This window comes from Aulostomus chinensis, chromosome 23 (assembly GCF_037954235.1).
Source record: "Aulostomus chinensis isolate RoL2024-O1b breed Wild chromosome 23, RoL_Achi_v1.0, whole genome shotgun sequence".
Lineage (NCBI taxonomy): Eukaryota > Metazoa > Chordata > Actinopteri > Syngnathiformes > Aulostomidae > Aulostomus > Aulostomus chinensis.
The window spans coordinates 21016268-21044244 of NC_141342.1; the positions used below are offsets into that span (position 1 = coordinate 21016268).

At 45.7% G+C, this 27977-nt stretch overlaps 3 protein-coding genes and 1 long non-coding RNA gene across 8 annotated transcripts; 1 reads left to right on the plus strand and 3 right to left on the minus strand.

Moving 5' to 3' along the window:
- Positions 1-60: 60 nt before the first annotated feature.
- On the minus strand, positions 61-5157 carry pde6gb (phosphodiesterase 6G, cGMP-specific, rod, gamma, paralog b). The gene is made up of 4 exons (XM_086196227.1): positions 5046-5157; positions 1679-1874; positions 1434-1474; positions 61-1348 (listed from the first exon to the last, which is right to left on the minus strand). Exons 2-4 carry the CDS (start codon positions 1822-1824, stop codon positions 1272-1274), a joined length of 264 nt encoding a protein of 87 aa, XP_086052353.1. The 5' UTR covers positions 1825-1874; positions 5046-5157; the 3' UTR covers positions 61-1271.
- A 110-nt stretch (positions 5158-5267) lies between these two features.
- oxld1 (oxidoreductase-like domain containing 1) lies at positions 5268-10947 on the minus strand. 3 transcript variants are annotated; one of them, XR_015111650.1, is made up of 3 exons: positions 10751-10947; positions 9105-9601; positions 5268-9009 (listed from the first exon to the last, which is right to left on the minus strand). XR_015111650.1 is itself a non-coding variant. In XM_086196226.1 (2 exons), exons 1-2 carry the CDS (start codon positions 10799-10801, stop codon positions 9221-9223), a joined length of 432 nt encoding a protein of 143 aa, XP_086052352.1. In that variant the 5' UTR covers positions 10802-10947; the 3' UTR covers positions 5268-9220. The 3 variants fall into 3 exon arrangements, 1 of the variants encoding a protein (XP_086052352.1); XR_015111649.1 differs by having other exon boundaries at positions 5268-7698; positions 7812-9601; XM_086196226.1 differs by having other exon boundaries at positions 5268-9601.
- Positions 10948-15579: 4632 nt separating this feature from the next.
- On the plus strand, positions 15580-16450 carry LOC147240030 (uncharacterized). Its single transcript, XR_015111699.1, has 3 exons — positions 15580-15804; positions 15947-16023; positions 16305-16450. It is a non-coding gene; the product is annotated as an uncharacterized LOC147240030 (long non-coding RNA).
- Positions 16451-20577: 4127 nt separating this feature from the next.
- Positions 20578-27974, minus strand: gprc5c (G protein-coupled receptor, class C, group 5, member C). Of its 3 annotated transcripts, none has more exons than XM_086195925.1 (5): positions 27730-27974; positions 24878-25889; positions 23289-23389; positions 22392-22520; positions 20578-21450 (listed from the first exon to the last, which is right to left on the minus strand). In XM_086195925.1, exons 2-5 carry the CDS (start codon positions 25863-25865, stop codon positions 21418-21420), a joined length of 1251 nt encoding a protein of 416 aa, XP_086052051.1. In that variant the 5' UTR covers positions 25866-25889; positions 27730-27974; the 3' UTR covers positions 20578-21417. The 3 variants fall into 3 exon arrangements, with proteins under 3 accessions (XP_086052051.1, XP_086052052.1, XP_086052053.1); XM_086195926.1 differs by having other exon boundaries at positions 22388-22520; XM_086195927.1 differs by lacking the exon at positions 22392-22520.
- Positions 27975-27977: the final 3 nt, after the last annotated feature.

The window sequence follows — 27977 nt, forward strand, 5'->3', positions numbered from 1 at the left end:
AGCATCAGAAACTGACACATGACCCGAGGAATTATTTCAATGATGATAAATAAATCACTGTTTTTATTTTCCTCTTTTTATGCTTTATTTTTTTTTCTCATACTGTAGAGAGGACAAAGCTCCATTACACTTCCATGGATCCCTCCGCCATCTCACAGCGCCATCATTCTTCCGAAACATAAATTGTGGAAAAAGAAAATAAAAATACACCAACGCTTCCATCATCAGGGGCAACATTACCAAGCTGTTGCATTCATGATTGCACAAATCTTTTTGTTTTTCAGTGATAAAAGCAAGAGAATAAATGAGTACATCGGCGTGAACGAGAGGGCAACACGAGACGGAGGAGATGAACAAGTGGAAAATAACACCGGAAGTTCTGGAAGAAATGACAACGGAAAGGAAAAACTACAAGATAACAACAAACAGCTGGAATCAAGAACTTAAAAACACAGGAACACACGTGGAGGTGATAAACAAACACTCACACACAACAAACACTTTCACATTCAAAGCAGATGTTAACACAAGACGATAAGATGAACGTTGACTTCCTGGACCTTCATTCTCTTATGAAATGTTTTATTTTTATTTTTTTACATCTTTTTGGCCATAAATTAAGGTCAAATGTAGCCCACCCCCCCTTGGACACACTTCCCTACATGTACAGACAGACAGATTATTGTGGTGGAACCTTTAAAACAGCACAAGAAAACGTGATGGAGTGATGATGAGTGACCTCCTAGGAGCAGTGGAATGTGGGAGGGTTATCCTCGGACTGATCTGATCCCTCTGACGCGCAGCAATGGCAGCTGGTGTCCCGTCTCTACAGAATGCAGCGTTTATATTTTACGTGTTCGGCGTTGGTGGATGAGCCTCTGGGCGTAAAGAGGCCGCAGCACATGAAATGGGAACCCACCCACTTCACGGGTTTGTCACTTGTACTCAATTTGAGGCTGCCTTGCTTGCTTGCGTTTCGTGTTTTGTCCATTTAGAGGAAAAGAAAAGTAGGAAAGCAGAAAGAGGAGCGCAGGAGAGGAGGCGACGGTGCAGATCAGAACAGGTCCTAACTGTCAGCAGGTGTTGTGAGAAGCTTCAGAAGAAGAAGAATCCAGTCTAACAGGACAGATTTTTTTTTTTTTTTTTTTTTGGTGAAGTTTTTCTCTTTTTCCATTTTTTGTTACAGTTCATGGGTGTGGTTTGTTTGGTCCATTTAGAGCTAGAAGAAGGAGCTGGAGGCAGACGTGGCCTGCGGGGAGATGCAGGAAGGCTCAGATGATGCCGTACTGGGCCAGCTCGTGCAGCTCCAGGTGATTGAAGGCCTCCCAGGGGCAAATAACCGTGATATCTGCAGGACGAAGCAGAGAGCGGAGGTGTCACGCTGCTCAGGCCTGTGCCAGACAAATGCACTTTAAAAACAAACGCTTTCTTACCGGTGCCTAAGCCCTCCATGCCAGGGATGTCATCACCAAAACTGCAGAGAATAATAATCAGGTCATCACTCCATACATTTTTGTGGTCATAAAATTTTATGATTACGGAAAAAGTACCAGCCCTGCAACGGACTGGCGACCCGTCCAGGGTGAACCCCGCCTCTCACCCAGTGTCAGCTGGGATAGGCTCCACCCCCCCTGAGCTTGAACACATTAGCGCTACAGAAGATGGAGTTGTGACATACCCCTGGATTCCCTTCTTTGGTGGTTTGCTCTTGAACTGGCGGGTCTGCCTCTGCTTGAACTTAGGGGGTCCCTTGCGTGGGGTGGCGGGGCCTCCGCTGACGCGTGTAGCCGACTTGATCTCAGCTTTGGGTGCCTCAAGATTCATGGTGAGCGGTTATGGTTCCTGTGAGCAGGCTGTTGGCTTTCGAGACACCTCTGGATAAAATAAAGGAGTTATATATTTAGAATAGGGAAATATGTGGACTATATTTAGCTGAAGCTAAATGGTCTGATTTCTTAAAGTGATTCTACACCTAAAAAATGTTGCCTTTCAAGTACTTAGGCAAAGAGAGCCAAATACTTCCATTTAGCTGTAGAAGATGCGGATGATATTCGACGATGACCCGATGAGAGTTTGTAAACTGATGTTTTAAGACAGCTGAGCTGCTGTGAGGCGCCAGTCTCCGTTAGCTTCAAGCTAAATACACGTGTCTGGCTCTTTCTGCAGCCTGGAGCCACTAAGAAGTCATGCAGGAGGGGAAAATATCTTTGGGAGCTCAAGACTCCTATTAGTGAGTACTGAACAAGCAAATACACTTTTAGGTGAAGAATCACTTTAATTCAGTGTTGCAAGAGCCTGAAGTGACCCCGAGAAGAATCGGGTCTTTTCTGGTCAAAACAGCCCCATATGAATGCCACAGTCAGTGTTAAATACAATGATAATGTATCAAAATAGAATTTAAATTAATGTGCTGCATAATCTGGAGAGAAAAAGGCAAATGATACCTTTGAATTTCGAAATTAACAGGCAACAGTGCTTCCAAACCAAGGATAGCACTTGAAAGGGCCCCTCACACCCGTTTCATTCGGCTAACGGACATTTCTGAGGTGTTCCATAGAATCTTTAATTTCACGTATCGGCCAGCACGCAGCCTCTGTCACCTCTGGCTGACATTACAGGCCATAATCGTCTTAAGCGATCTGACAGGCACCTGGCAGGATTACGCTCATATTTCCCTGTAATTGAATGTCTGGGATGGACTACCTTGCCGCGTGTTCTATGAGGATGACCCAATTTCCCATAATCCCTGGCTCAAGTTAATAAGTGCTGCCTCCCCTCTGTTTCAAGCTGCCATCCGTTAGTAATCTTGTTAATGCAAGGACAGCACCTCAGATTTGCTGAGCAGGCAGAGAGGGTCTAAAAGATCAATCTGATCACCGGATCCTCAATGACAACCACACCAGCAGAAATGACAAATATAGCAGGCATTGCAGCAAAATTAAATCCCGCATAAGAAAATTCATACTAGATCTTGAGGTGAGATTGTGCAATACTGCAATACTTCGTTCACAATAAACAATTTTAATTCATTCAAGAGCTTTAGTTTAGGCTCAATAATTTCAAATCCTTTTTTTTTTTTTAAATGACAATCCCGTAAGATTCACATTTAAAGGGAGGTTAAACTGTTGAATTAAAAATGAATAAATGTTAAAAACTTACATTTAAGAGTTGAGTTGGTCGGCCTTGTTCATGAAATGCTGTTAGACACATTTTGTAAGGCTAAATTGAGGATTGAAAAAGTCCTACAGCGCTTAAGAATAATTATTTGTTCATTTATAAATGTAGAAAATATGTATTTATATTTCTCTACCAAAACTGAAAAGAATGATTTTAAAACACTAAGAGGTCAGTGTGGATTTGAGTAAAATTAAAAACACTTGTCCCATACTAAGTATTAGGATGTTACGTTATGCTTTATTTCCATGAGATATCTGGGGGAAACACGGTCACTTTCACTACATTTAAGGTAAAAAGCAGAAAGCCTCGCTATTCAGTTCAGGCTGCTAACGTTGGCTAGCCTCAGCAGCTAACGTTACAACCATTGTAACGCTAACTCCTTGTTGCTCTTCTGTCTTGAACGCTCCAGCTGACCGAGGAATCAAAGAATTTTATATAAATTTGTTTTAAAGTGCTTTGTGGAGATCAAGAAGATCACAATCTGTTTCTGTTGGTAACCATAACAACTTCATGTGTAGCATGTTAAGATACCAGAGGGTAAAAGCGCAATAGTCCACTGAATATGGAGTTTTGGTTAAAAGTTTCAGCAAATATCGATATTCAATTGCACAGACTCACACTAATACGTAACCCTTTAATCAGTCACAGATTATCATTCATTTGTAACAAGAAAAGTGAAATTATTTTAAATTTTTCTTCTTTAAAGAAAACAGAACTTTAAAAGGGAACAAAGCCCAAAGCAATCGCCCACAAATGACGAAAGGTAAAAGCACACAAGATTATATTTATCTGACAGCTTCAGTTGCTTTTAAGATAAGAATTCTTACAGACTTAATAAAATGCAAAATGCATTGCTGAAGAAAATATTAATGGTTTCCAGCCCTTAACTGACACATTGTGGGTCACATATCCGATGCCACTAAGTAAACAGCTCCAACGTATTTTCTCATTAAACAATTCATGTGTTTCCATTTCAAGAAATGTTACATATTTCCCCAAAATATAAAACAAACTTTCAGAGGAAAAATCCCCAAACTAAAAGTCTATTTGTGTATCAAAACCTAATATATTTCTTCTTTCCTCTACGCATTAATTCATCTGACGACCCCTCAGATCAATTAATATCTCCAGATATCAATGCAACCGTATATAGTTAAAACTAACACACTTAATAAACTAATTATATACAGTAATAAACTAATTGTATACAGGAGTAATTGATCAGTCAAGCAGGACCAAACAAGTTCTCTCTTGCTGTACTTTCTTGCGCCCACGACCTGTCTACTTCTACTTACGTGGTGATTTTCATGCAAGACTTTCAAAATAAGTGTTTGTACTTTGCTGAAATGTTACTTTTACTTAATAGGATGCAACAGAGTGTAAATAAAAAGTGAAACGTGAACTGCGTTCTACTCTCTTCCATACATTTTTACTGAATATTTGAACTGGTTTCAAACGAATGACCCTATTGCTCCATCACCTCTAATACAGACTCTACACATACGCAATAATTATTATATTTCCAAATACACCAATTTATTACCACTTTTTGTGCCTGTTTTCACTCTTCTATTGCTTTAAGCCTGATGGAGGGTAGTTATTTCGCAGAATAAAAAACACTGAAATGGTCTTTATTAACCTGGGTGACCTCTTAAACTCCAGAAACCGAACGGGAGCTAAAATCTGTTGTTAATTGGTCTCTAAAAACCATTTCTGCAGACGAAGAAGTGACAACATCCACTGACTTGCATGCAGCTCCTCGGCAGTGACACCAGCCCCCCCAGGCTCCCACCGCGGTTTCTAACGCTACATTATCTCCGCAACAACGGTGGTCTGGGTGGTGCTGATGTGGCGGTGGGTCTACTCACCGGCTGCTTGGGTGGAGAACAGCCAGACGAGTGGGTGGTCTGTCTAGCAGATGAGTGGAGTTCTATGCTAGGCTTGCTGTGAGGGCCACGCGGGGCTTAGGGCCCCTCTTATATGCTGAGCCCTGCCGAGGATTATCAACGCACCGCCTCCCCGCTCCAACAACAACAATTCACATGTTTGGGTTTGAGACGGCGAGGAAAGTCTTGAACCTGATGTGCAACAAATTATTTACGTTTGTAGAATTCAGATTCACAATATTCTGGAGAGGAAGTTGTGACCTGAGTACGACTTGTTTCTTATTCAGGGACTTTGAGACTTGTTTCCTGGGAAAACGACAAATAGGAGACTTAGAAATCGAGGACATCAGATGAAGAAATGAGCTGGCGTTCAGAAAAAGGCGACACCGTGGGCTGCTGGTATGTGGGACATGCAAATGTCAACACCTGCCAGAGAATTTTGTACTGGGAAGCAAAATAAGAGAAAACGATCAAACAGACGTGAGCACGGTGACAAACCCAGGGAATCATGAACGAAACAAACAGCAAAAATAAAACCACTATTTAAATATAGATGATAAAATAACATACTAATAAAAACCCAGTTTTATGAAGTGTATAACATTGTATAGAATGAGTCAAATAAAAAAAGAATAAAAACGATGAAAAATGTGAAATAAATAGAAACATACCAGGTAAAATAAAGAGCTTTATAAATAAATACGTACAATTGAAACACTTTATTTCTACACATTTATAAATGAATTTAATAAATACACAACAGGAAATACATGGCAAGAGATAGCTAACATAAAATGAAAAGTACTGTCATTGACGTTGCATTAAAACTGTTATAAATGATGCATGAAGCCACCTGACGTCTCATGACGAGCTTTGCTGGAGGCATGAGGATGGGTGCAGATTAACGGTGATGTAGTCTGGGTGTGATGACACGTTTCCTTCCGAGCGCTGCCCTGAGGTGATTAGCATGAGATGGCGCAGCCTGGGCGTCTCTGCCGATGGGGCCGGAGCCCCCTGAAGGGGCCCGTCAACGCGCCCCTGCTCCTGTTATGCAACCATCGCACCATGATTCTGCTGCCGCCTTCACTCCCGCTTCACGCAGACGTCTCCTGGACCGTCTTCATGCAGGTTTAGGTGCGCGACCCTGACTGACCCCTGAGTGTCGCACCGAGGAACAACTCAGCACCAGGCTCAGGCTCCGCTCACCACAGGAGAACCTTCATGTGCTGACAAACTCAGATTTAAGAACATGTTTGTACCCAAATATCATAAAAAAGAGAACTCTGTCAAATGTCCAGGAGAATCACAAGAACATCAAGAGTGTGTCCTCACTGGGGCAGTAACATCCTGATGTGTGCCAAATCATCTGCTGGATTTACACGTGTGTATCTAATTCTGCTGCCACTGTCTTTCCACCCGCCGACCGTCTCACGTTCTCCTCGTGTTTCGTGCGTCTGCTGGTCGTTCTGGAGACACAAAGTTTGCTGCTTCATCACCTTTTTGACTTGGAACTGAAACTGAACTTGTGATTGAGATCCTCGACTCAGCAGGTAAAGGTTTAGTGAGGTTGGATTGAGAAGGTTGCTCATGCAGATGCCCCCTATAGGTCATTACAAAGAATGCAGGTTTGACACAAACCAGGAATTTCTGTCTGTCCATTCAATATAGAGACAAACTGTCTGGTGCATCAGAGGGGACTTGTACCCTCGATGTCCTCCACCATGTCTCACTTTTATCATGAACCAAGGTGAAGTAATTCTCAGTTGGACTCGTCTGGGATCATAAAAGCTGAATACAGACGCACGTTCATGTGGTCTGGAGAATTTTTCAGCTCGTGCCAACGGGGGCACGAGGCCCTGATCTGGGACACGTTTGGAGCAGTGAATCAGTCTCATGTGGGCCAGTGGCCTAAATGTCAACAGCCAGGCTTGGCGTGGGTCAGATACGGCGGAGCTGTGGCTCAGTTTAGGCAGTCAACGCATCATTAAAGGCCAAATATAATCACCAATTACCGCTCAAATACTGGGGACGTAACTACGGCGGGATCATGTGGAGGCCACCTGACGGATCAGCTGAGGTCCTTCAGGGAGAAAATGCCACCCTGGCATGATGCAGAGTGACATGCAGCAGTGTGACAGGCAGTAATCTGTCCAGGAGAGTTTCCATCACGTCAGAGCCGCGGCTGCAGCGGCGGCGTGTATGATGGGCGCTGCAGCTCCTTGATAATCCCCTGTAACCCAGATCAAAGATGCATCGGCGCTGGAGACGTCCCACCGCCGATGCATCACTGTTACCAGACGAGTGCTGACTCAGTCGCTGAGACCGGGGTCACCTCGGAGACGCGCGGCAGCCAGCAAACGGTGGTCGCCGTAGAGACTCAGCTGACTGACAGGCGTCACTCACACCCCAACAGGACACCTCTCAGTTGTAGCCGGGCCTTCTTCAACCCTCCACACCAGGGACGGACACCGCAACTTTCCTCACATAACCTCACTTCCACTCAGGTGACCTTTAACCCTTAAACGACCACGAAGGAGGAGCTGAATCGCTGTTCGTGTGCCGACGGTTACGGATAGAACGCATTTTTCTGGAGGACGGAAACTTAAACCTCCTGATCCAACCACAGGTTACAGTCCTGTTTGGTAGATAATTTATTCATTAAAAACTCTTTAAATTCAAATACACAACTTACATCACACCTCAAATATAAAGAGACAAGAAGTCATGACAAACACGGTGCAAACAGACCTCAGGGTGAGAGGGAGAATCCATCGGGCGATCAAACGGCTCTGATGTGCAGTCAGAAAAAAAAAAGCCAACGCCGAAGCAGAAACGGGACAGACGGCGCCGATGTGCATCCATCAGTGGAAGTCTCATTTTTTTACTAAATGAGTTCAGCTGCTGCTTCTTCTTCTTTCTTTTTTTTACACTTCACAACTGAAGATCTGAGTTCTGCACTGGTGAGACATCAATGTCCTCTCACAGAAGTATGAGGTCAACCTGCATGTTGACAGATGAGCGCATTAACAGAAACCATTCGCTAATTTACGTGTAGAAGTAGAGATCGGTTCGTCCAAAGGGAGTTGAAACGAGCTGTGATGGTCGAGCGCTGCCACGTCAACGCCAACATCAAGTTCAAGTCTCCAAACTGGACCAGTAGTTTTACTCTAAATACTTCCAGGACTTACTACTGCGGGGAATCACGGGTTCCACCGGGAGGAGGACATAAAACGTGCAGATGAAGGGGGAGTTGAACACAGCGCTTCAGCTCTGCTTCCAGAGCGCCCCCTGGTGTCAGCTCACAAACATGCAGCCTGCTTCAGACTGCAGGAAAATCAGGTTCATTTCTCCACTGATGATTGTCTGTCCATTTGTGAGTGACGAGATCAGACACACAAACTGAAGGCGGACAATAACTGCGGAGAGACGAGTGACGCCACAGACTGGCGCGTCTGTGAAAACCAGACTGGGATCAGATGACATCATCCTCCCAGTCGGTACAGACTCGCAAAAGTCACAATTTATGAGCTGAAATCGTTCTGAACATGTCGAAAACCTGATTTTGTTTGTCAGTCTGAACAAAGCATAAAAGACACACGTGATCCGTAAGCTCAGTTTACAAATCCGTTCCCAGGTTTCTGGAAACCATGGCAACGGATCTAAATAGAGCGCAGGTCAGGTTTGAGCTGTGCAGAGCTGCAGCGTGTGAAGCGGGCACCTGCAGGTAAGTGCATCTCTCTGAGGTAAGAACAGGCAAAGCTGTGGACACCAACCAGGACTTTCTAACCCAGGACTCAGAGGTGGACGTGAGTACCTGAGCACTGTACTTTTCCAAGTTTCTGTCCTCAAGTATTTGTTTCTTTGATGCTTTTCTGCATCCTGGATCTTGACGGTCGCTGATCTTCAGAGAGCGACAGGCTTCTCTCGAGAAGAAAAACTGTGAAAACTGCACAGCAAAGAAAGAAAACGTACTCTTGAATACTTCAGTGGAACTATGCAAATACTTCAGTGCTTCAACTAAAGGTCAAACGTGACTTTGACCTTTGGTGGGGTGATATTTGACCAGGAGTCTCTAGACTCAGACTCCACTGCCGACACCATCGGCGCGCCGTCATCACGTCAGTCTGGACTCCAGCGCCTGGCAGCACAAACCGCCGTCACGTCTTCTTCAACAGGCGGATCTCCATCTTCAAGTAGGTTTTAAGGTTCTCATCCAGGACGTTCTCCTCGATAGCAGCGAGCGCTCGGTCGCCGCCATCGTTGTAGTACGCCAGCAGCTGCTCGGCATGTTCGATCCACACGCAGTTGTGACAGCCGCTCATGCAGCAGTGAGTGGGAGCTGGAGGCGGGCCCTGCCCTGGGGACCAGGTGGAGGTACCACGAGCGGGTGATGTGTCAGCGCACTCAGATGGGACGGTTAGCGAAGGGGGGGCGGGGGAGGTCGGCCCAGCGGACGAGCTGGACACTGCCCCGCTGTGTAGACCATCGCACCAGGAGGGCCGGGGACATCTGAGGTGCAGCAGGGAGAGGACGCACAGCTGCAGAAGATGGAGGGGGGTCATTAGCAGAGCAAGCCAATCAGTCTCCTGGGATCATCGAACAGAATCACTTCACGTCAAATCTGAGGACGGAGGGTCTCGGTCCTCCTGTGTCTACAGGACCAACACCCACATGGACTCCAGGATCCTGCTGCCTGTGTCCCAGTGTTTACAGGCCACAAACGCGGCACGACGCCACAAACCAACCAACACGGAGACGAGCAAAAACCCTGACGGTTCAAATGAACCCTTTCCCCCAAAAGAACAGCTCCCCCTCGCTAACTCTCGTCTGATCGTTTCCACAAAGCCCACTCCTGTTTCAGTGTTAGATGAGGATAATCACAAACGCTCTCCGTCTAACAGAGACACTTTAGATGAAGAACACGCACATGGAAGAGATGTCCCTCCATGAGGACTCAACTCCGCTCAAGAAACCGTGGTGCTGGCTGGAACTGGAAGAACGTGACCCGGGCTCGCCCCTCACATGGGGACTATTGGCCAATTAATCACTCATCAAAACTTTCACTCTCTTAGCCGCTGTGACAATCTCTTGTTCTGCGCACGGGTTTGACTCCCCCTTCCTCGGTTCATCCACTCCTGGTTGGGAGGAGAATCGTCAGGAGAAGCAGTTTTGTTATCAGTCCAGGGGTGGCGCAGCTGTATCAGAGCGGTATTACTACGATTGGTTATTACAAATGCTAGACTGGAAGTATACTGTACACACCCCGGAACCCTCTCCCCTGCTGATCTGAGATCTGTCCTGTTAGCTAATCATCATCATAAACGATCGCCATCATCTCAGTGTCTCAGAAAGTAAAACCAGCGACCACGTGACCGACACATCCTGGAACTTCTTATCTGAGCACCAGAGGACAGTCGAAATCTACAACATTTACCGCTTATTAAGTGAATAATAATTCATAGAAAAGAATTCGTGGAATTTGTCGGTTTGACATGGAGCTAATAAGCCAGCCAGCTCCTCACGAGGCAGCTAGCTCGATGATGACGTAAGGCCGTTAAAGGCAGCACGTTAGAGACAGAGGTGAAGGTGGCTGTCTGATGCTGTTACATACGGTGAGCAACACGCAGTCAAACCTGCTAGCTGTGCCCCTGTTAGCAGCTAACAGAACCATTAGCTAAGCTACCCACCTTTGGTAGAGACGCCGACGACCTCACCCCGTTCACGGCCAGGCACTGCATCGTTGCACCGCTGATTATTACCGTGAATACTTCATTTTATTGTCACTGGCAGGATGACAAAGTCTCTCCTGACGCTGAAATCACCCCTAGAGAGCTTGTTGCGTCACTCCATATCAACCGGAAATACGACTTTATAAACAAAAGTGTTGATTGGCAGAAGGTAAAATAATTTGGCCAATCAACAACTGCACTTTCAATATTATAACCAATTGGAAAGCACCGAACAGTTTAGGGGCTGTTCGAAGCGGATGGCTGCACTTATAGTCTGTGTCCAGCAGGTGTCAGTGTTAGATTTTTACTTCAACCCTACAGACGAGAGAAGAGAACCTTCGCGGAGGCCTGAAAGTGCAACACACGGAACAAGACGTTACCAGCGGACAGGACACAGACACGACCAGCTGATATTAAACTCTCTCTTTGAATACAGTCATTTTAAAATCTTCCTACTGGAAGATGACATCATGTTATTAGTAATTGTATTTGGTCAGGAGTGGGAGCTGCTGAGAGGATCACACTACCTATACACAAGTACAAATACCTGTGGAAAATTGCAGTTTTGTGCAAAGCTACCCAGGCCCTGAGTCATATGACAATACCAATAACTAAACAATAGTAATCAGGCTTCCTTCTGTAAGACTAAACTGATGGTTAAAAAACAAACATCTATCTGTGGGGAAAATGCGTGCCTCAAATTACTGCTACTGCGACTACTACTATACTAATACTAGTACTACAAATAATAATCCCTCTGTGACAACATAAAATGGCCACTCAAATTCCAGGATATATTATTGTCATGGGAATAAAGCACAGCTGAACAAGAGAAATACCCATTTAGAGTTCTCTCCTCCCACTCATTTGGAGGCGTTTTCAGTTTGAATCGTGTGAATCGCCCGTGCGTCAATCATCTCTGACATGTCACTGCTCTAAACAATGACCATAAAGTGCTCTGACCAGCCTTGGTAGCGACCAACACTCAGATGAATCATGTTTCATTGCAGTGAAAGAGCCTTAAAACCACATGGCGGTGAAAGAGTTCCGCAGTGATTAACGTCCTTCAGATGTCTGATGGTGGCGCAGCGCTGCCGACCACACCCGTCACTCTCTGCAGTATTTGACCTCTCCACCGATGCAGGAGGAGACGTGTGTTCACCGGGCCTATAAGGGAAAGACGTGTGAGTCTGAGGTCCCCACAGACCTCAGTGTTTGCAAGCCACCTCCATGGCAACGCGGTGTGGAAACACAGCAGCTGCTGGGCCTGGCAGGAGATGCCAGGTGTGTGGTGGGGCATGTTATCTCACAGAGGCCCAAAGAGAGGCGCTCCCTCAGTCGCAGTCACGCTTCAAAGAAACTCAGACCTTTATTCAAGCACACAAAGCTAACCGCACTTAAAAGGCCGCTGATGTTTCCCAGAGAAGATCAGGTGGATTCCAAGCAGAGACGCCATCATCGTGCGCAGTAGCTTTAAATAGCAGGAATCGGCTCTGACGCTCATTTCAGAAGCTACGACATTCCATTTTATAGCCCTGATGTCATGAAGCTGGATGGATCGGTCCTGTCACACCCACACAAGGTGAAAATAGAGTTTATTATTTCACGCTAATTGTTACCCTCACGCCAACATGCAGACCAACCCCCAGCGCTTAAACGTTCTTAGGTTTTGGTTTCGGTATTTTAGATTTCCTCGATTCCCAGAAAATTATTTTAAAACAACAACTCGTCATGCACTCACTCTGTTATCAGTCAGGCCACCAGATTTGCTATCGACCACAAATTATTTCTGTTCTTTCCAAACCCTCGAGAAGAAATAAAAGAGAAAATGCATTTTCTCTGAAGGAAGGAGAACCGAGAACCCTCTCCACTGTGAAATTGTGCCAGCAAGTGACCGCAGTTAACTAAACCCATCCCTGCAGGCTACAAGTGCCCAGGAAAAGGATTTCCAGCTCAGAACTTGTGATGAAGTAGTGGTACTTTTATAGGTACTCTAGGGACTCTACAGGGTATCATGAGTTGTACTTGGTGGACCAATGAATACCATCAGAAACAGGTTGTAGTATTCAGTTCATGGCTGATTGATCTCAGGGTGCAGGATTGTGCCGGTCGCTGCTCTTGACTGTGTTAGGTATGTGAGTGCTGGCGGGACTGAGGGGTCCGATCTCCCAAGCAGCCCCCCAACACCCCCCACCCCCACCCAGGACCCTGCAGCTGGATCAGGTTTCTCTCAACACCTTCTCCCCTGAAAACCCTAAAGCTGCAACAGTGTTTTACCTCCAGCAGGCATTTCCTGAGGGGCCTTTGCTTGCAGATTGAGGGAAACGTAGATTAACTCAGGCACATGACCAATACTTAAGGAAAGAAGCTGGGGGGGCTATTTTTGATGGTTTGGAACATTTCACATGACCCAGCAGTTCCAGAAGTGACTCCTGGGGGTACAGAGGGAATTCCTGAGGGCTTTGAGAGATGAGCCTTGTTTCTCATTCTGTTGGGGAAAAAAAAAATGCTGTATGCAACATGAGGCTGACTCCCAAATGATTAAACTTTGAGGGAGCAACGCTAAAAACAAATAAAATCCGAGTATCTTTATTAAAACCAACAGCTGAGCTGCAGGCACTCGACAGGAGCTGAGGGATTAGCTTCATCGCCGATAATCCCGGTGAAACCCTGCAAGCTTTAAAGGAACACACCACCTTTTTGAGAGATGTTCTTATTCGCCATCCTTCCTGGGAACACGTGTGACGTTTGCCGCAACGAGGCTTCTCATTTTTGTGTATTTACGTCCGTATCATTAAAAATAAAGAATCACGCTTCACTTTTAAATTTATGTTATTTAGGATTCAATCCTTCCTTAGCTTTTCTGTATTACTGGCAACTGCAATGGGTAGTTCTTTACCACTGTCCACGTGGGAAAGAAGAAAAACCTGCAATTAACTTTATCTGACATTCAGTTCAATTCTGGTCAAGTTCTTGTTTCTTCCCTCAATTTGTCTAGAAACAGTTGGAACCATCTGATAGTGATCAGTGGCAGTGATGGGGACCCAATAACCATCCATCCATCTTCCACCGTTCAGCTGATCAGGAGCTGCTGTGGAACAGTGGAAACCAGAGCAGAACATCCTCTGCTAGCTTGTTTCGAGAGGGTAGAGCTTAAATGTCTTACTGCTGGTAAATTTTAAACAAGAATGAAAAAAAGCAAGCCAGAGCAAACTGCTAGCACCAAACATGAATTTTGTCCATTCTGGGCTTCTGTAGTTGTACTGTGGACTTTGACTAAATTCTACACACGGTACCTTTAATACGTAGCTTCCTCCCTGTAAATGAAAGATGTTGTGGGAATGAAACCCAAACAAATATCAAAGGAACTTTAGGAACGCGTGGATCTGAAATATTGCTGATAATGAAGTATGTCATCTCTGACTTCAGAGGCATGTTTAACTCCACTCTGCTGAGTTCAGGTTATCTGGGCTGAAGTACATCAGTACTAAAAATACCGCCAACACTGTAGTAGTGCCAGGATGAGGAGGTATTTTATAGCTACAGCTGTGTCAATAGTCAGGGCAAACACTTTCTCACACGTCCCTCAAAACCAGGAGGAGGTGCAACAAGGTTTTTCTTTTCCACTTTATGTAACTCAGAGGTTTCTGATATCTGAGTGTGTTTTCCATGTCTGCGAGGATGAGCTGAGAATCCGACCGCCAGAGTTAACAAGCTAGCAGGGAGGTGTTTGGTGCTCAGGTGTCCTTCCTCAAGGTCTTCCTGGCTGACTCACAGCACCGCCTTTGTCCCGAGCTACAAAGACCACACTGTTCACTCAGCCGCAGCGTACGGAGGCCGCGGCACGGCTCCGAAATGACAGCTCAGTGACGCGAGTCTCCTGCTCACCTCTCACAGATGTTTGCAGCATGTTTGTGCATATGACAAGAGGCTGGATGCAACTCAGAAAACACGCTAATACATAAAGGTGATGTGATGCGGTACCTCACGAGATCAGCCTTGTGTTTTTATTGTTCTATCACATCGTTCTACTCATTAGTTCGAGATACTCGTCAAAAAACTGAATACAAGTGATCGATGAAGATGAGCAGCTAAGCTAAAGCTAATCTCCTTCACTGCTTGCAAAAGCATTATCAAGTTCAACAACTGGGCAGTTTTGAGACGCAGCACGAGCAGCGGCGTCCTGGCTGACTGCACCTGGTGCGAGCGTTGGTGGGACGTCGGTCCACATCGAACTCAATGTGTGAAACAACTCAGAATCCCGTTACGTTTCACTGTAATCTGAACCCTCCAGTCCTCTGTGTTTACCCTCCTTCCAGTTAGCGTCGAGCTGCTGGTTAATCATTCTTGATTCTTCTGGCAAGCTCTGCTGAGGTTGAGTAAGAGTGAAGGACTGGATGTGTATTTCTAGTACAAGTACACGGACCTGTGAGTAGCTCAGGAAGGGTGCCTCGAGAGAAGCTGAGGGGCTGGAGGCCGGCTGCTGGTGCGAGGCTGGGTCTAGATATTTAAGAGGTACATTTACCTGAAGGCGTTTACTTGGATGTTGAGCACAACGTCACCTCAGCTGTTACTCATTTATCGCACGTGTCGGGGTGATCCAACAAAAAAGACCATCAGCTAAACACAACCTTTCAACTCTTTTTTGGTCACACACAAATGTACTGAACCAACCAGGTCACGTGACAGTGGGCGCTTCTGTTGTCAGAGAAAGTCTTTGTCAGGGGGCGGGACGGCAGGTGGTTGGTACCGACAGGCACCAGGCTGCGGTAAAACCAGCAGCAAACTGTAAACAACAACGTGTCAATTCAACTCTTAGAGTGGACTGTGGAGGAAGCTGAAGTACCAGAGAGAACCCACACAGGAACAGGGAGAACATGCAGACTCCACCCAGAAAGACCCCGTGCTGCAGCCGGGGCTCCACCCACAACCTTCTTGCTGGGGGGCCACAGTGAGGACCACTGCTCCACCGGGCCGCCCTTACAGAAACCCAGTAGATTTATTTCTTCAAGGTACAGAATCATTCTGGTTTGACGCAGCAAAGTCGGCTCAGGTTGTGAAACAATATAAGCACATTAATAAATTACTCTTTGTTCAGCTGTTTTTTCTCGGTTGTTATTTTTCTCTGTTTTGTTTTCATAAAATTTGCTGCAGGGTGTTTTGCTGGGCGGGGAGCAGAAGTTTGTTAGGCTGTCTGAACTCACATCAGACGGCTTCAGGAAAGAGGGTTGGTGAGTGCGTTCATCAGGTTAAAACAATATCCCAACTTTTCACTTGGTTGATTCACCTGATTGATCACAAAACCTTCCCGTCTGAATTAGCTGAGGTGATCATTGTCTCTACCGGGCCTTCAAACGGATGGGAATGACCATTGGCTTCAGTTTCAATGCAACAGCAAACACGAGCTTTACTCTGTTTAGCTGACATTTTGATTCTCGCTAGAAGGAAATGGTCTTTCATGCTTTGTTACGATTTCTGTAACATCCTTTTCCTTTTCCTTCCTTGACTTCAGTGTGTCAGAAGGCAGGCGGCCAGTTATGAAGGCACTGGACCAATCGGACACAGGAGCTGATGTCTCTGAGGGAAGCGTGACGGAGCTGCGTCGAACCCTCTGAGCCACGCTGATCCAGGAACCAGGAACTGTGTGTTCATATTAAACTCGAAGGACTAAGATACATTTAATATGCTTTTGTCCTATTTAATGTGGAGTGTTTTTAATGTTATAATTTTCCAGTTGTGCATGTTGCTCAGGGCGGCGCGGTGGTGCAGTGGTTGGCAATGTCACCTCACAGCAAGAAGGTCACACAGGTCCCGGTTCAGGGATCAACGTGACTCGGAGGGTTCCGGGCAGCTCCCTCACGCTTCCTTGAGAGACGTCTCCGACAGCTCCTGTGTCAGATTGGTTCAGTGCCTTCACGTCTGGCCGCCTGCCTTCTGACACACTGAAGTCAAGGAAGGAAAACACAATACAGTGGATGGATTTCTGCAATAAAAGGGGATTTCCCAACAGTGAACGTGATTCCAAGAAGCTGCTGAATAAAAATCAAGTCCACAAAACAAAATTAAGCCTCACTCAAGGAACTCCCTGGTGTTGGTCACAATGCTGCGAGATGTCATCAACGTCCCGGTTGCAGCGTGGGGGTCATCGTTTGTGGCCTTCTGTGTGACCGGTGTGTCGATGTTCTACGAGGGTCTCCAACAGTCTGGCACTCATGGCACATGGAGACCACCTCTGCTGGATCCAGCTGGATCTCACCCTCTGTTTGTGTAGCTAAGTGGTCGGAAAACAGCTCTGGATACCTGTGCTATCAGCAGGATGCAGGCGCTGACTTCTCACACCAATTAAGCCCCCATGCCTGATGCTGCTGTTCCAGGAAGCTGCGACCCCCCCCCCCCGCCCTCAAATATTCCCCCGGACACACAGCTTCATCACTACCATGACGAGGCTCTAGCTGCTGTTGTCTGGACCCAGAGAACAGGATCAGATCAGGATTTAGGAGAGTTTGTCTCTGATGAGGCCGAGAACGGACCGGCTTGAGCAGCAGCGTTGTCCTCCATGATGTAAATTCCATTCATTATTTCAGCAGCGACAAATTCAATGTTCCCAGAGGGAATAAATTTCAACACCATTTTGCGATTTCCCAAAATGTTCCGGGATGCTTCCTGTGTGGAGTTCTTTCCAGGTTAGGAGGACATTATTTAGCGGATTTCAGGGGAAAATCCAATACACTTTGGGAAGGTGAGGGAAAATTTAAGGGGACGGTATAAAGGACGTTCCATTGAGGTCTCCTACAGAAATTCCCTGTCTAAATAAAGTCCTCCAACCCCAAAAGGAACCATGGGAACATTAGGTGGTGACGTACGACACACCAGACGTTCTTTGTACATTCTGGGAATGTAACAAATTTAAGTGTAAAAAGAACTGAAATAGAACCAAAGGAATATCATAGGTTGGTTCCCCGAAGTTGCTGGAATGTCACTGTAGGTTTTGCAAACATTGTAGGAACGTAGCACAGAGAGCGAGAGGGAACGTCCCAAATACATTCCCCTGAACATTCCCAGAACATCCGAAGAGTTCTTTAAATCTTCCAACCTTCAAAGAGCCCAGTGGGAACATTTAAAGGCGACACCCTTCACACCAGCTGAGATGCTCTCTGAATGTTCTGGGAACACTTTAACCTTGGGAACAATTGCCAGTGGAACCTTTACATCCAAAAAGTTGTTTTCATGATGTTACAGTTTCACCATGAAATAACCGACACAGAACATTCTCCTTAGGTCATATAGAGAACTTTGAACTGCAGGCCAGGAGGTTTTTAAAGAACTTTTCCAATGTTCTGTAAAAGTTTGGGACATTCATCACCTTCAGAGAACATATGCCAGGCCCTAGAACGTAGCTCATAGAAGGCTAAACAACATTATACTCAACAAAGCAACATGATCTAACAGGTTCTCAACAAGCTAAAAGAGCTTACAGATCATCTGAACATTTGGAACAGAGAACACCTGATAATGAGGTCAGAGCTTCTGTCACCCAGCAGAAGGACGATCCCGTCCTCAGATGTAGAGGTGAGACAGACAAAGCGTGTTGTTGTACACCGTATCTGACCTGCAGCTGCAGCTTTAGAGAACTGAACCTGCTCCGTCCGTCATGCGAAAACGAGAAACGCCAGATAGTCGAGGCTGCAGAGCTGAAAAATAGACCCTGTGATGAATCACGTCCTCAGAAGACCTGCGAGGTTATCAGGCCGCAGCAGTCGGCCGGGGTGTGACTCACAGCTCCGGCTCTTGACCACAGCAGCCAGAGAACAGAGGGGTCGAATACAGACACACGTGAGTGTTTGACCGGGTCAGAGATCCATCTGGGATGACATCAGGGCTCTCAGCTCACAGCTGCTGGTCACTTCAAACCACTTTAATATTGTAAGAATCTAAATAAGTCAAATGTATTCGAATTTGGATTTCCCACAGAGGGAAATCCCGTTCTTGTGTTTTCTGACCCCAACCTGCAAACATGCACAACCCGACATGGAGAACTCATCGGACCTGGCAACACGGACCTCAAGGTGTGGATCGGCCTGCTTTCAAACACCTGCTCAGGGATTCAAACACATCAGGCTGCAGTGTTTCTCTCTCCAACGGGGCACCGCGGCAATGTTGCCAATGGATTACTGACACGGCAATCAATCCCCTCTCCTCTGATGACCTTGATGATTTCAGCCATCTGATATCCGTCTGGCTGGATCAATAAATCTGTTGGTAGGAGTTGATGAACATGATTGAATTTGAACACCTGCTGTTATTCCTCTCTCTCTCTCTCTCTCACACACACACACACACACACACAACCTGAAATCAGAAAGCATTCATTTCAGGTTGTAGTATTTGTGCCATCAAGCTTTCTGATTCTTAAGCTGCAGGAGGAACGGATGTCAAGTTCTTTGCAGGGAAAACCTGCAGCACTTGGAACTGCTGATTTTGATGTGAAGCTACTCGTGGTGGAACCTGGCAGGGAGACCTCATGATCTGTGGTGATGCAGCAAATGTATTGACACCTGGTTTCCATGTGCCCACAAGGCCACTTAAACTCCTGCTTTTGCTGGTTTTTCGATACCTAGACGTGTGAAATATCTGCATAGAACACTCAAAATGTAAATTCTAACGATTCTGCCCAATATTGCAGAGATGATATTATTCATAATATTAGAGGGAATCCTCATTCTTGAGTCATTATTGAAATTCTAATTGAAAAATATATTTAAATGATAATGGTGTGATTCTTACAGGGATTTGTACCAAGCAAAGATGTTTTCTGTTTTCTATAGGATGTTATGATACCACAATACTTCATTTAAAAGAGTATTTGACACAAATCCTGGCTTCTGAACCTGCTATTTCGATGATATTACACAAGGATATACGGCTATTTCACTGAAATTTTGATAGACAGGACAGATCAGCCTGGAGAGATAGCAGAGGCCTGCTGTTCAGCTAACGTAGCCCGTTAGCTTCTTCTTGCCAGCACACTGTTCAGCATCAATGTGAAACCAAATTTGCTTAAATTCTTCATTTTTTCCCCTGATTTTTCAACACACTTGAGGTAACTTCAGATCCACAAATAAACTGAAAGGAGGGAATAATGGCCGAAAATGAGTTTCCTCCGCTGGCTGGCTGGGCTCTCCCTTCGAGACAGGGTGAGAAGCTCAGTCATTCGGGAGGGACTCAGAGTAGAGACACTGCTCCTCCATGTCAAGCGGAGTCAGTGGAGGTGGTTCGGGCATCTGGTGAGGAGGCCTCCTCGGGAGGTTTTTCAGCCTTGAGGCCGACCCAGGACACGCTGGAGGGATTTTATCTCTCTGCTGGCCTGGGAACGCTTTGGGATTCCCCCAGAAGAGCTAGTGGACGTGGCTGGGGAGAGGACAGTCTGGGCTTCCTCACTGAGGCTGCTGTCCCCGCGAACCGAACCAACCGGATAAGAGGAGGACGACGATGACAACGACAACAAGGAAATCATGGAATTTTTCAACGTGGAGTTCCAGTCAACGGCTGCTGTCCACTCCCACGATACCGGTTCATGAAATGTATGTGTTTTACAGGCCATTCCATGATTTCATGTTGACATTACGTTGAAATTGCAGATAAAACAGCTGATAACATGTTAGGGCATCTGCTCAGGTGTCCTAACATGTTACCAGATAGCCACTGAATTTAGTCAGAGGTGAATAATGCAGGCATAACTTTTAATTAGATGCTTGTTTCTACCAAAACAAAGACAAGATGCTCCCTTCAGTAGCATGCATTTATTTTACAGGACAAAACAATTCTAAAATTATATTTGTTTCCAAAAACAGTGATAAAATAATCCGAAATTACCAGAAGTATTGCATAAGTTAATCACAAGGGACTTCAGATGTCTCGCTTCTGATTTTTTTGATTGGTAGAAATGAGATAAAATAATTAGATCGCACCAAACAGTGTTAAATATACATAATTCACACAGTATTTCCATGCAGTGTAGAAGCACGAACAACATATTTACACAAGTTCAGTGCCAGCAGCTTACGTGTCAACTAAAGCCTTGAAACTGAACGAGACTGTTTTTCATGTTATGACCCTCTGATCGTGTTCATCTCAGCTGATGTTGTCATGCCAAACTGAGAGGAAGAAGAAGAAGAAGAAGAAGAAGAAGAAGAAGAAGAAGAAGAAGGGCTCTATAGACTTTGTTTATTGTGCCTAAATATCATGTGACCTCCAAACCTTTAGTCAGATTTCCATCATTATCACGCCGTCAGCAGTGCCACTCCTCATCGGTGTGATCAGGTCCAGCAGGGAGCTTAGTCACCCACCACGAATGGCAACCTTTGCAAAAAGTCTTTGTTCTGCAGGAAAGCCGCGGCTGCATCCCCTCGCTTTGACTTCCAAATGAAGCCCTGCGCCGTCTGACACCCGGCGGCACACGAGGAACCAGTCAATGGAAGGTTTAGCTGCTTTCCAACAGAGCCGATGACCCAGTGATCACCTCCACACGTCAGGGCTGAGGGTTCCACTTAGAACCAGCTTTGGGAACCAGTTTTCAAATGAAAAGAGACAAATCACTATTGAAGGGTGTTGAGAACCCAGCCTGTTCACCACTGAGACGTCCTATGCAGACCATTCCCCTGCAGGAAGGAGAGACAGAGTTGCTGATCATCGTCATGAGATTCTATCAAAGGAATACGCCACTGAAGGGCCTGCACTGTTTCCTACTTGTCTACTTTTACCTTCCCAGTGGAGCTTTTCATTGTCAGAATGGATGTTTGGCATTGAAAACTTACCGAATAAACCAATTATTAAGTAGCGCCACGTAGTCTGGAGACTTGCTGCACATTTCTATTCATTTAGTATTTCTCATGTTAGCTTGGACAGCTAAGCAACATCTACTGACCTTTCGCCCAACACTTTAGGACTGCTCGTCTCCAGCTTCGTTGCTTCACATGCACTTACAGGCCAATGACAATACTAACAATGCTCAATGTAAAAGCTGTGTATTTGCAAGTGTTTTGGAGAGGGAGAGAAAACTTGGCAGCACATCAAAAAAACAATAGTAAATACTGAATAAACTAACCTGCATCGCTCAGCTTATGCACAAAATAAATGGCAGTATCTTAAACGAAACTGTGAATTTGACCGTGACAATGATTTCCTCTGCTGAGGCAACCTCCGCAGACGAGGAAGCAGCAAACCTTTCAGATTCGCCTTGAAATGAGGCCATGAGTGGAGTATTCCTTAGAAATAATGAATGGAACACACGGGGAAAACAGACGAAGTACGTTAGAGTCAGACAGACAAATGAGTCAACAAAAGTCACTTCCACCAGCATTATTTTCTAGGATTTCAGGAAAGGAAAAAAAGTGGAGTTGCATATTGAACGGAGCAGTAAAGGACTTGAGGTCTTGGGGGGGGGGGGGGGGGGGGGAGCAAGACAAAGAAATGATTCATAGTCAACCTGTGGAAGAGGTTGCTATGGATACAGCAGCAGGAGCAGAGAGGTCGGCATGCAGGAGTATAGAAAGGCATCTGTACGTGTGAAGGTACGACGGGCGTTCGGGGTACGACCTACGCTATTTCCATTTAAGCATGCAGCGTTCCCCATCTCAGTGTGTTGTGAGGGGGTGCTGCTCCCGCTGTTGGCTGCAGAGTTGGCGGAAGCTCTGGGAATGATGGTGTCATAGGATGCGTCCGGTGGGTGCTGCACGGAGTCATAAGATGGCCCATGACAAGAACATCTCAGAGAAGAATGAAGGAATGAATCAAGCTGTCTAATGGGATATCATGAATGTTGGGTGAGAGACAGACGACGTTCCCGCTGGATCCATACAAACACGGTGCTGAGGTGAACAAATGTCCTCCAAGGCTCTTATTATGTTCCCGGACAAGGGCCACATTAACCATCCGTGCACAAATTGGGGCCCCAAATGCTTGCGGAGGACCAGACACTGGCCAAAGGTCAAGTATCGGCTTTGCGTGTCTTTACAGGAACCTTTGGGTAACCAACAGTCATGGACTTGTTCAATTTAGAGCCTTGTATCACCTTGCCAACATTACAAGCATCTTATGAAGGGAACCTGGAGGAAACATTATCAATATTCTGTACGTTCCCTTACGGTACTACCCAAAGGTTCACCAAACGTTCTGGATGCTCCCAGGAAGTTCAGCAAATAAACCCACAGCCACTTATCAGAACTCCATATCTTGGGACAGTTCAGGTAATGATGATGTCCTTCACACCCTCTGAAAACATTCAGGGAGGTTGTTTTTATTTAAAGCGTCACCTACCCAACCCAGCTCACACACTTTCTGCAACATTACTTAATTTTAATGGGCTGTGAGTTTTGATTCCAGTTAAAAGTCTTCCAGATGGAGTCCTTGATTTCAATGATCATCTGCTTGGAAACAGCTGGCTTTGTATTTCATATTCAAATGTGTCTAAAGGCGGAGCATGGCGGCGTATACTCACGATGGTCGCTGCTTTGGTGATGAGTGCCAGCTCGGTGGGCTGATAGACCGAACTACGAAGCTGACCAGTGTAGCCGCTGTATGGAGAAACTGGTTTGGACGCTATAACGGACAGAGACACTTTATGTGCTTTTATATCATACAAACAAGTAAGCGTGTGCAATATTACACTGTTCAAAATGTCACAGGCAAAACTGTTCCATGTGAAAACTTTATAAAAGTCTCTCATTCCCCATCATTCCACCCACACTAGTTAGCGTGTCTGACTCCAAAAGTAACATGAGTGCTAAAACTTCCCAGCCGCCACCATTCATTATGCTGAGCTAACGAACGTGGGCGTCATTCATTACAGGAGGCTCTCCGTCTTCCTGTCCGCCTCTGGGAAGGATCAAAATGAGAGGATCTCCTCAAATCTTGTGTTTCTTTAACATCAAGACTGCGAAACTTGACGCATTTCACTATTCGCCCTGAATTTGCGCTTAATTTTATTCTGTTGTGCTCAATCTTAGCTACTACTTTTGTTTCCAGACTGAGGAGCTGAGTGATAATGTTGGTTTGATTTAGACTGAATATTTAAAGACAGAAAAATCCCCGCAACATCAAAAATAAGATGCAATTGCATGTTTTTTTGAAAATAATAGTCACACATGCTTATGTAGTTATTTGTCAAGATGAATGGCGACAGCAAAAATACCCAGCAACACTGTGGTCTATTTGGGCGTTTCTCTTTACTAACCATCTCTTATATATTTAAAATACAGCCGCTTCCAATACGCTGTCCTCCTGTCAGAGATGTATTTCATAGAAACACAAAGCAGGGATGATTTTTTTTGTGTCCCACTCTGTGACTGCTCACAGGAACTACATTCCCCTTGATGAAAGTCTTGCCACACCTCAGTCACCACGGCGACACTGCAAACAGAAGGAGGGATGTTTCTGATGGGAATCGGAGGTGAGCGGGAGCGTGCGATACAGTAGTGAAGGATGCAGTTGGACACTCATTAACAGGAAGTATTCAGAGGCCACATTCCTGATGAATTCCCGACTGGAAACGTGTGGAGAGAAACGTGAAGGCCGAGCAAATGTTCCAGTCTGGGAAAACTGTGTTTTGTTTATTTTTTATTGACTTTTTAGTCAACGCTTACTGGAGAGGGAAGTGGTTTAACTGTCTACTTTTGAGTAAATCTTAGAATCAAATGCTGCTAATATTTGACATTCATCAATAATTACCTCTGCCTGCTCTTAGTGCTGTCTGTCTGTCTGTCTGTCTGTCAGCAGGATTACACTAAAACCGTGACACTGATTTTCTCCAAACAATAATGGAGGAGAATACAATGAGCCAAGGGAGAATCTGTTTCAGGTCAGATGAAGTTTAAAAATGTTGTGATGAGTCACTGTGAGGAGTGAAAGTTTTGGTTAAACCCCAGTAGATGCAACAACACAATTATCTAGATATGTTTCGCTGGACTGGCTCCATGTCATACAACCACCATCTCTAGCTTCATGGGTTTTGTCCAGGATTCTATAAGAAGCCCATCTCGTTCTAAATAAGGTAAACCTGTGGCGGTAGATACTTCTCTAGCCTCATACCTTGGCTGGGCTCGTCCATCGAGAAAGCCTTATTTTCGATAAACATGTTCTGCGAGCTCTGCTCTTTCAGGATCGTCTCGTAGCCAACTCCTCGGCACGGGTACAAATCTTCCCCGAAGCTTGGCTGGCTTTCATCGTCGCTAGTCAAACAGCAGATTTGGGGAATCGTGTAGAAAACCAGGAAGACCCAAGCATTAGTCACCAAGGCAATGGCCAAGGTGGGGTCATCCCAGGTGGGTTCTCCCATCCTCTCGTTCCCGTAGACGTACATGAAGATCCATGCCACCCAAATACAAACAGAGAGAAAGCTGATCCCAAGAATGAAGGCGCCTTCCTTCTTCCACTGACTGTAATTGCCCGCCATGGCGGTCAAACTTGCGATCACGACAGCCAGAATCATTGTCATCACATAGAGCAGCGCCATGACAAAGTCCTGGTTGGCGATGTTGCAAGGTGTAGCTGCCACCCTTTCGCTTTCAGCCGTGATGTTGGGTAGCACCTGCGGGTGCCGCACCACAGTGATGATCAGCCACTCGGTATTAATGACCACCTCCACCAGCCACAACCCTACTGCTCCCAGAACCAAGACCCACGCACGGGGCCCACTGTTCTGCCTGGTGAGGAAGTTCAGCCTCACACACTGTGCCAGAAGGCAAGCGAAGCAACCACCAAAGAGGACCCCGAAGAGGAACCTCCGTGAGGCGCACGTGGAGAAATCCTTCCCCGTGATGAAGGCGAAGGTCAAACCAAAGAGGCCGGCAGTGCAGACCAGGAAGCAGGCGTGGAGCGGTACGGAGCTCTTCTGGTTCTTGTCCTGGGTGAACGGTAAACTGGCCAGCAGTGTGATGAAGAGGACAATAGAGAAGATGACCCCAGCTGCCGCAAAGGCCTCTAGAACAATACCCCACACAACGGTGAGGTCACACAGGTTGTAGTAGATGGAGTCGACGTTAGGGCCGCAACCCTGAGGGGTGACGTTAGCTGCCATGACTTCTCTGGATCCTGTCAGCACCTGTCCAGAGGAACAGCAGAGTCTGAGAAGTCTCGAAACATTCAACGGAGATCAGGACGCTGTCATGTCCACCCACGCCAGGGCACTCAAATCCCTCTGCACAGAACCTTTGTCATGATGTTTATCCAAAAACATGTAATAAAAAGAGACTTGAACTGTTAAAGCTGCTGCCAGGAATGTCAGAGAAACATCCAAGTCTGGAATTTTTTTATTTTATTTTTTTTACCAAAGTTAATGTTAATCATTCATCGGATCTGTCAACACATGTCGTTTCCGTACAACACACCTCAATCAATGAGGTGAAAGTGCACAAAACTGACATCGCTGCAGGTAAAAGTGCAGTTTAAACGTTTTCGAATGAAAATGATCAAATCAAAAGTGATCAGTAAGCGCTTTCCGATCCCGATGTCCTGGTCTCATCTTTCTGCTGTATCCAGCTGTTTCCCTTTGGCTCTGTAAGTCCAGTGACCCTGAACTCCTGAGGCCAAATCAATAGAGGTGTGGATGTTGGGTCTCTCTGGACTCGTTCACATCAGGTCCATCGTTTAGCTCGCAGAAGGTTCTACATACCGTCATTCCTTATCTAGGTTTTAGAGGGTCGATTCTGATCAGTCGCCAAGGTCCTACAGCTTTTGGAATTTGGGCTTTTCATGCCGTCGAGATCCTTTATTAACAAGCTCTACAAGACGTCAGGGTTATTTACTGTTACCATGGAGAGCGCAAGGATAAGTTTTGTGGCATGACTGCAATCTTTGAACACTGAAGTCAGCAACTCGCCATGTAGAAGCTGACATTCCTGAGGTTCTTGTATAAGGTAACGGACCGTTTTCCTCGAGTGACTTCCTTGGAAGTGCTTGATTCTGCAGCCTGATGGCAGAGGCTCGCCACCCGCTCAGTATCTTTTGCAAGGACAGTTGGGGATGAGGCCAACAACCTTCCCTTGATGGTCCAGGAGCAGTTCACGGATTGTTGGTGGTCTAACTTCAAACAAATAGAGCTACACAATAAAAACAGAGTTATTAGTGCGTACCATAACAGGTACAAATACTCATCTCGGGGTTAGAACCTCTTGAAGGACAACTGTGCGCCCTTCAGTTCACTTTATACCTTTAAAAGTACAATAATGGTCTTCAGGAGGCCAGAGGGGCATCTTCCGACTCACTGAAGGGTTCCAGCTGGCTGTCTAAAGGTACTCGAGCATGTCGACCCCTTCAGGTACACACCGGTACCTCTGTTTTTTTAATGTGTACTCCAGTTGAATACATGCTCATTAGAAGGCACAGTAACAGATCCTGCTTTACTCACCCAGAGGCTCTTTAAGATGAACCCTGTTTCGACATCCTCTTCAATTCTTTCAGTTACTTTTTTCCTGTTTACCTACATTTACTTGTGTTTGCTCCAGTTGTGGCAGAACAAACTTGGAGAACCAAAGATTGTGAGGAGCACAGAACACAGTTTTACCCCTGCAGCTGAGATCCATCGAGCTGATGAGCTCCAATAAAAAATAATAAAGTTTAACACAAATTCTCTGACTTCTACTGTTTTAAATGGGATCTGTTTAATACTCGATGTTCTAAATGCACGTCTGACTGTCTAAGTATGTTGTTTTTCGTGATATTTTGTAGTTTGAGTAATTGTCTGTCGATAAAGACTTCACACCTAAAAGACAAAAACCCTTTGTGCTTTTCCTCTGCGCCTTAAATATCTGCTTCAAAAAAACAGCGCAAAAACAAGTCACTGCGTCATTTTGAGAAGTCTTAATACTTTTTTTTTTCTATCATACAGGTAAGAATGCAAAATTCTATCAGCACAAGTGAACGAACATTTGACGTGAAGGTACCTGCGTGTCTGCTGGTTCTGGGTCTTCACCTGCTCCGAGCGCCGCAGAGTTGCGGAGGAACCATCGAGGGCGAAGAGAGGAGACTCAGAAAAAAAGTTGCTGCACGTGGAGGAGGTCTCATGAAGTGTCAAATCCAACTGATCTCCGCTCAGTTTACTGGAATATTGACGGGGAAATTACAGGTGAGACAACCAGTAGAAACGTTCCCAGGCGATCTGACTGCACAGTCGGTAATCTTCCCCTCTGTT

Coding starts and splice junctions, on each gene's coding strand:
- pde6gb (XM_086196227.1), bottom strand. CDS start 1,824: ATGAATCTTGAGGCACCCAAAGCTGAGATCAAGTCGGCTACACGCGTC. Junction 1,475..1,678: donor CCAAAGAAGGGAATCCAGGG/GTATGTCACAAC, acceptor TATTCTCTGCAG/TTTTGGTGATGACATCCCTG. Junction 1,349..1,433: donor CATGGAGGGCTTAGGCACCG/GTAAGAAAGCGT, acceptor TTCGTCCTGCAG/ATATCACGGTTATTTGCCCC.
- gprc5c (XM_086195925.1), bottom strand. CDS start 25,865: ATGGCAGCTAACGTCACCCCTCAGGGTTGCGGCCCTAACGTCGACTCC. Junction 22,521..23,288: donor TCACCAAAGCAGCGACCATC/GTGAGTATACGC, acceptor GACTCCGTGCAG/CACCCACCGGACGCATCCTA. Junction 21,451..22,391: donor CATGCTTAAATGGAAATAGC/GTAGGTCGTACC, acceptor TCCTTCCTGCAG/GGGAATGGTCTGCATAGGAC.
- oxld1 (XM_086196226.1), bottom strand. CDS start 10,801: ATGCAGTGCCTGGCCGTGAACGGGGTGAGGTCGTCGGCGTCTCTACCA. Junction 9,602..10,750: donor CGTCGGCGTCTCTACCAAAG/GTGGGTAGCTTA, acceptor CATCTTCTGCAG/CTGTGCGTCCTCTCCCTGCT.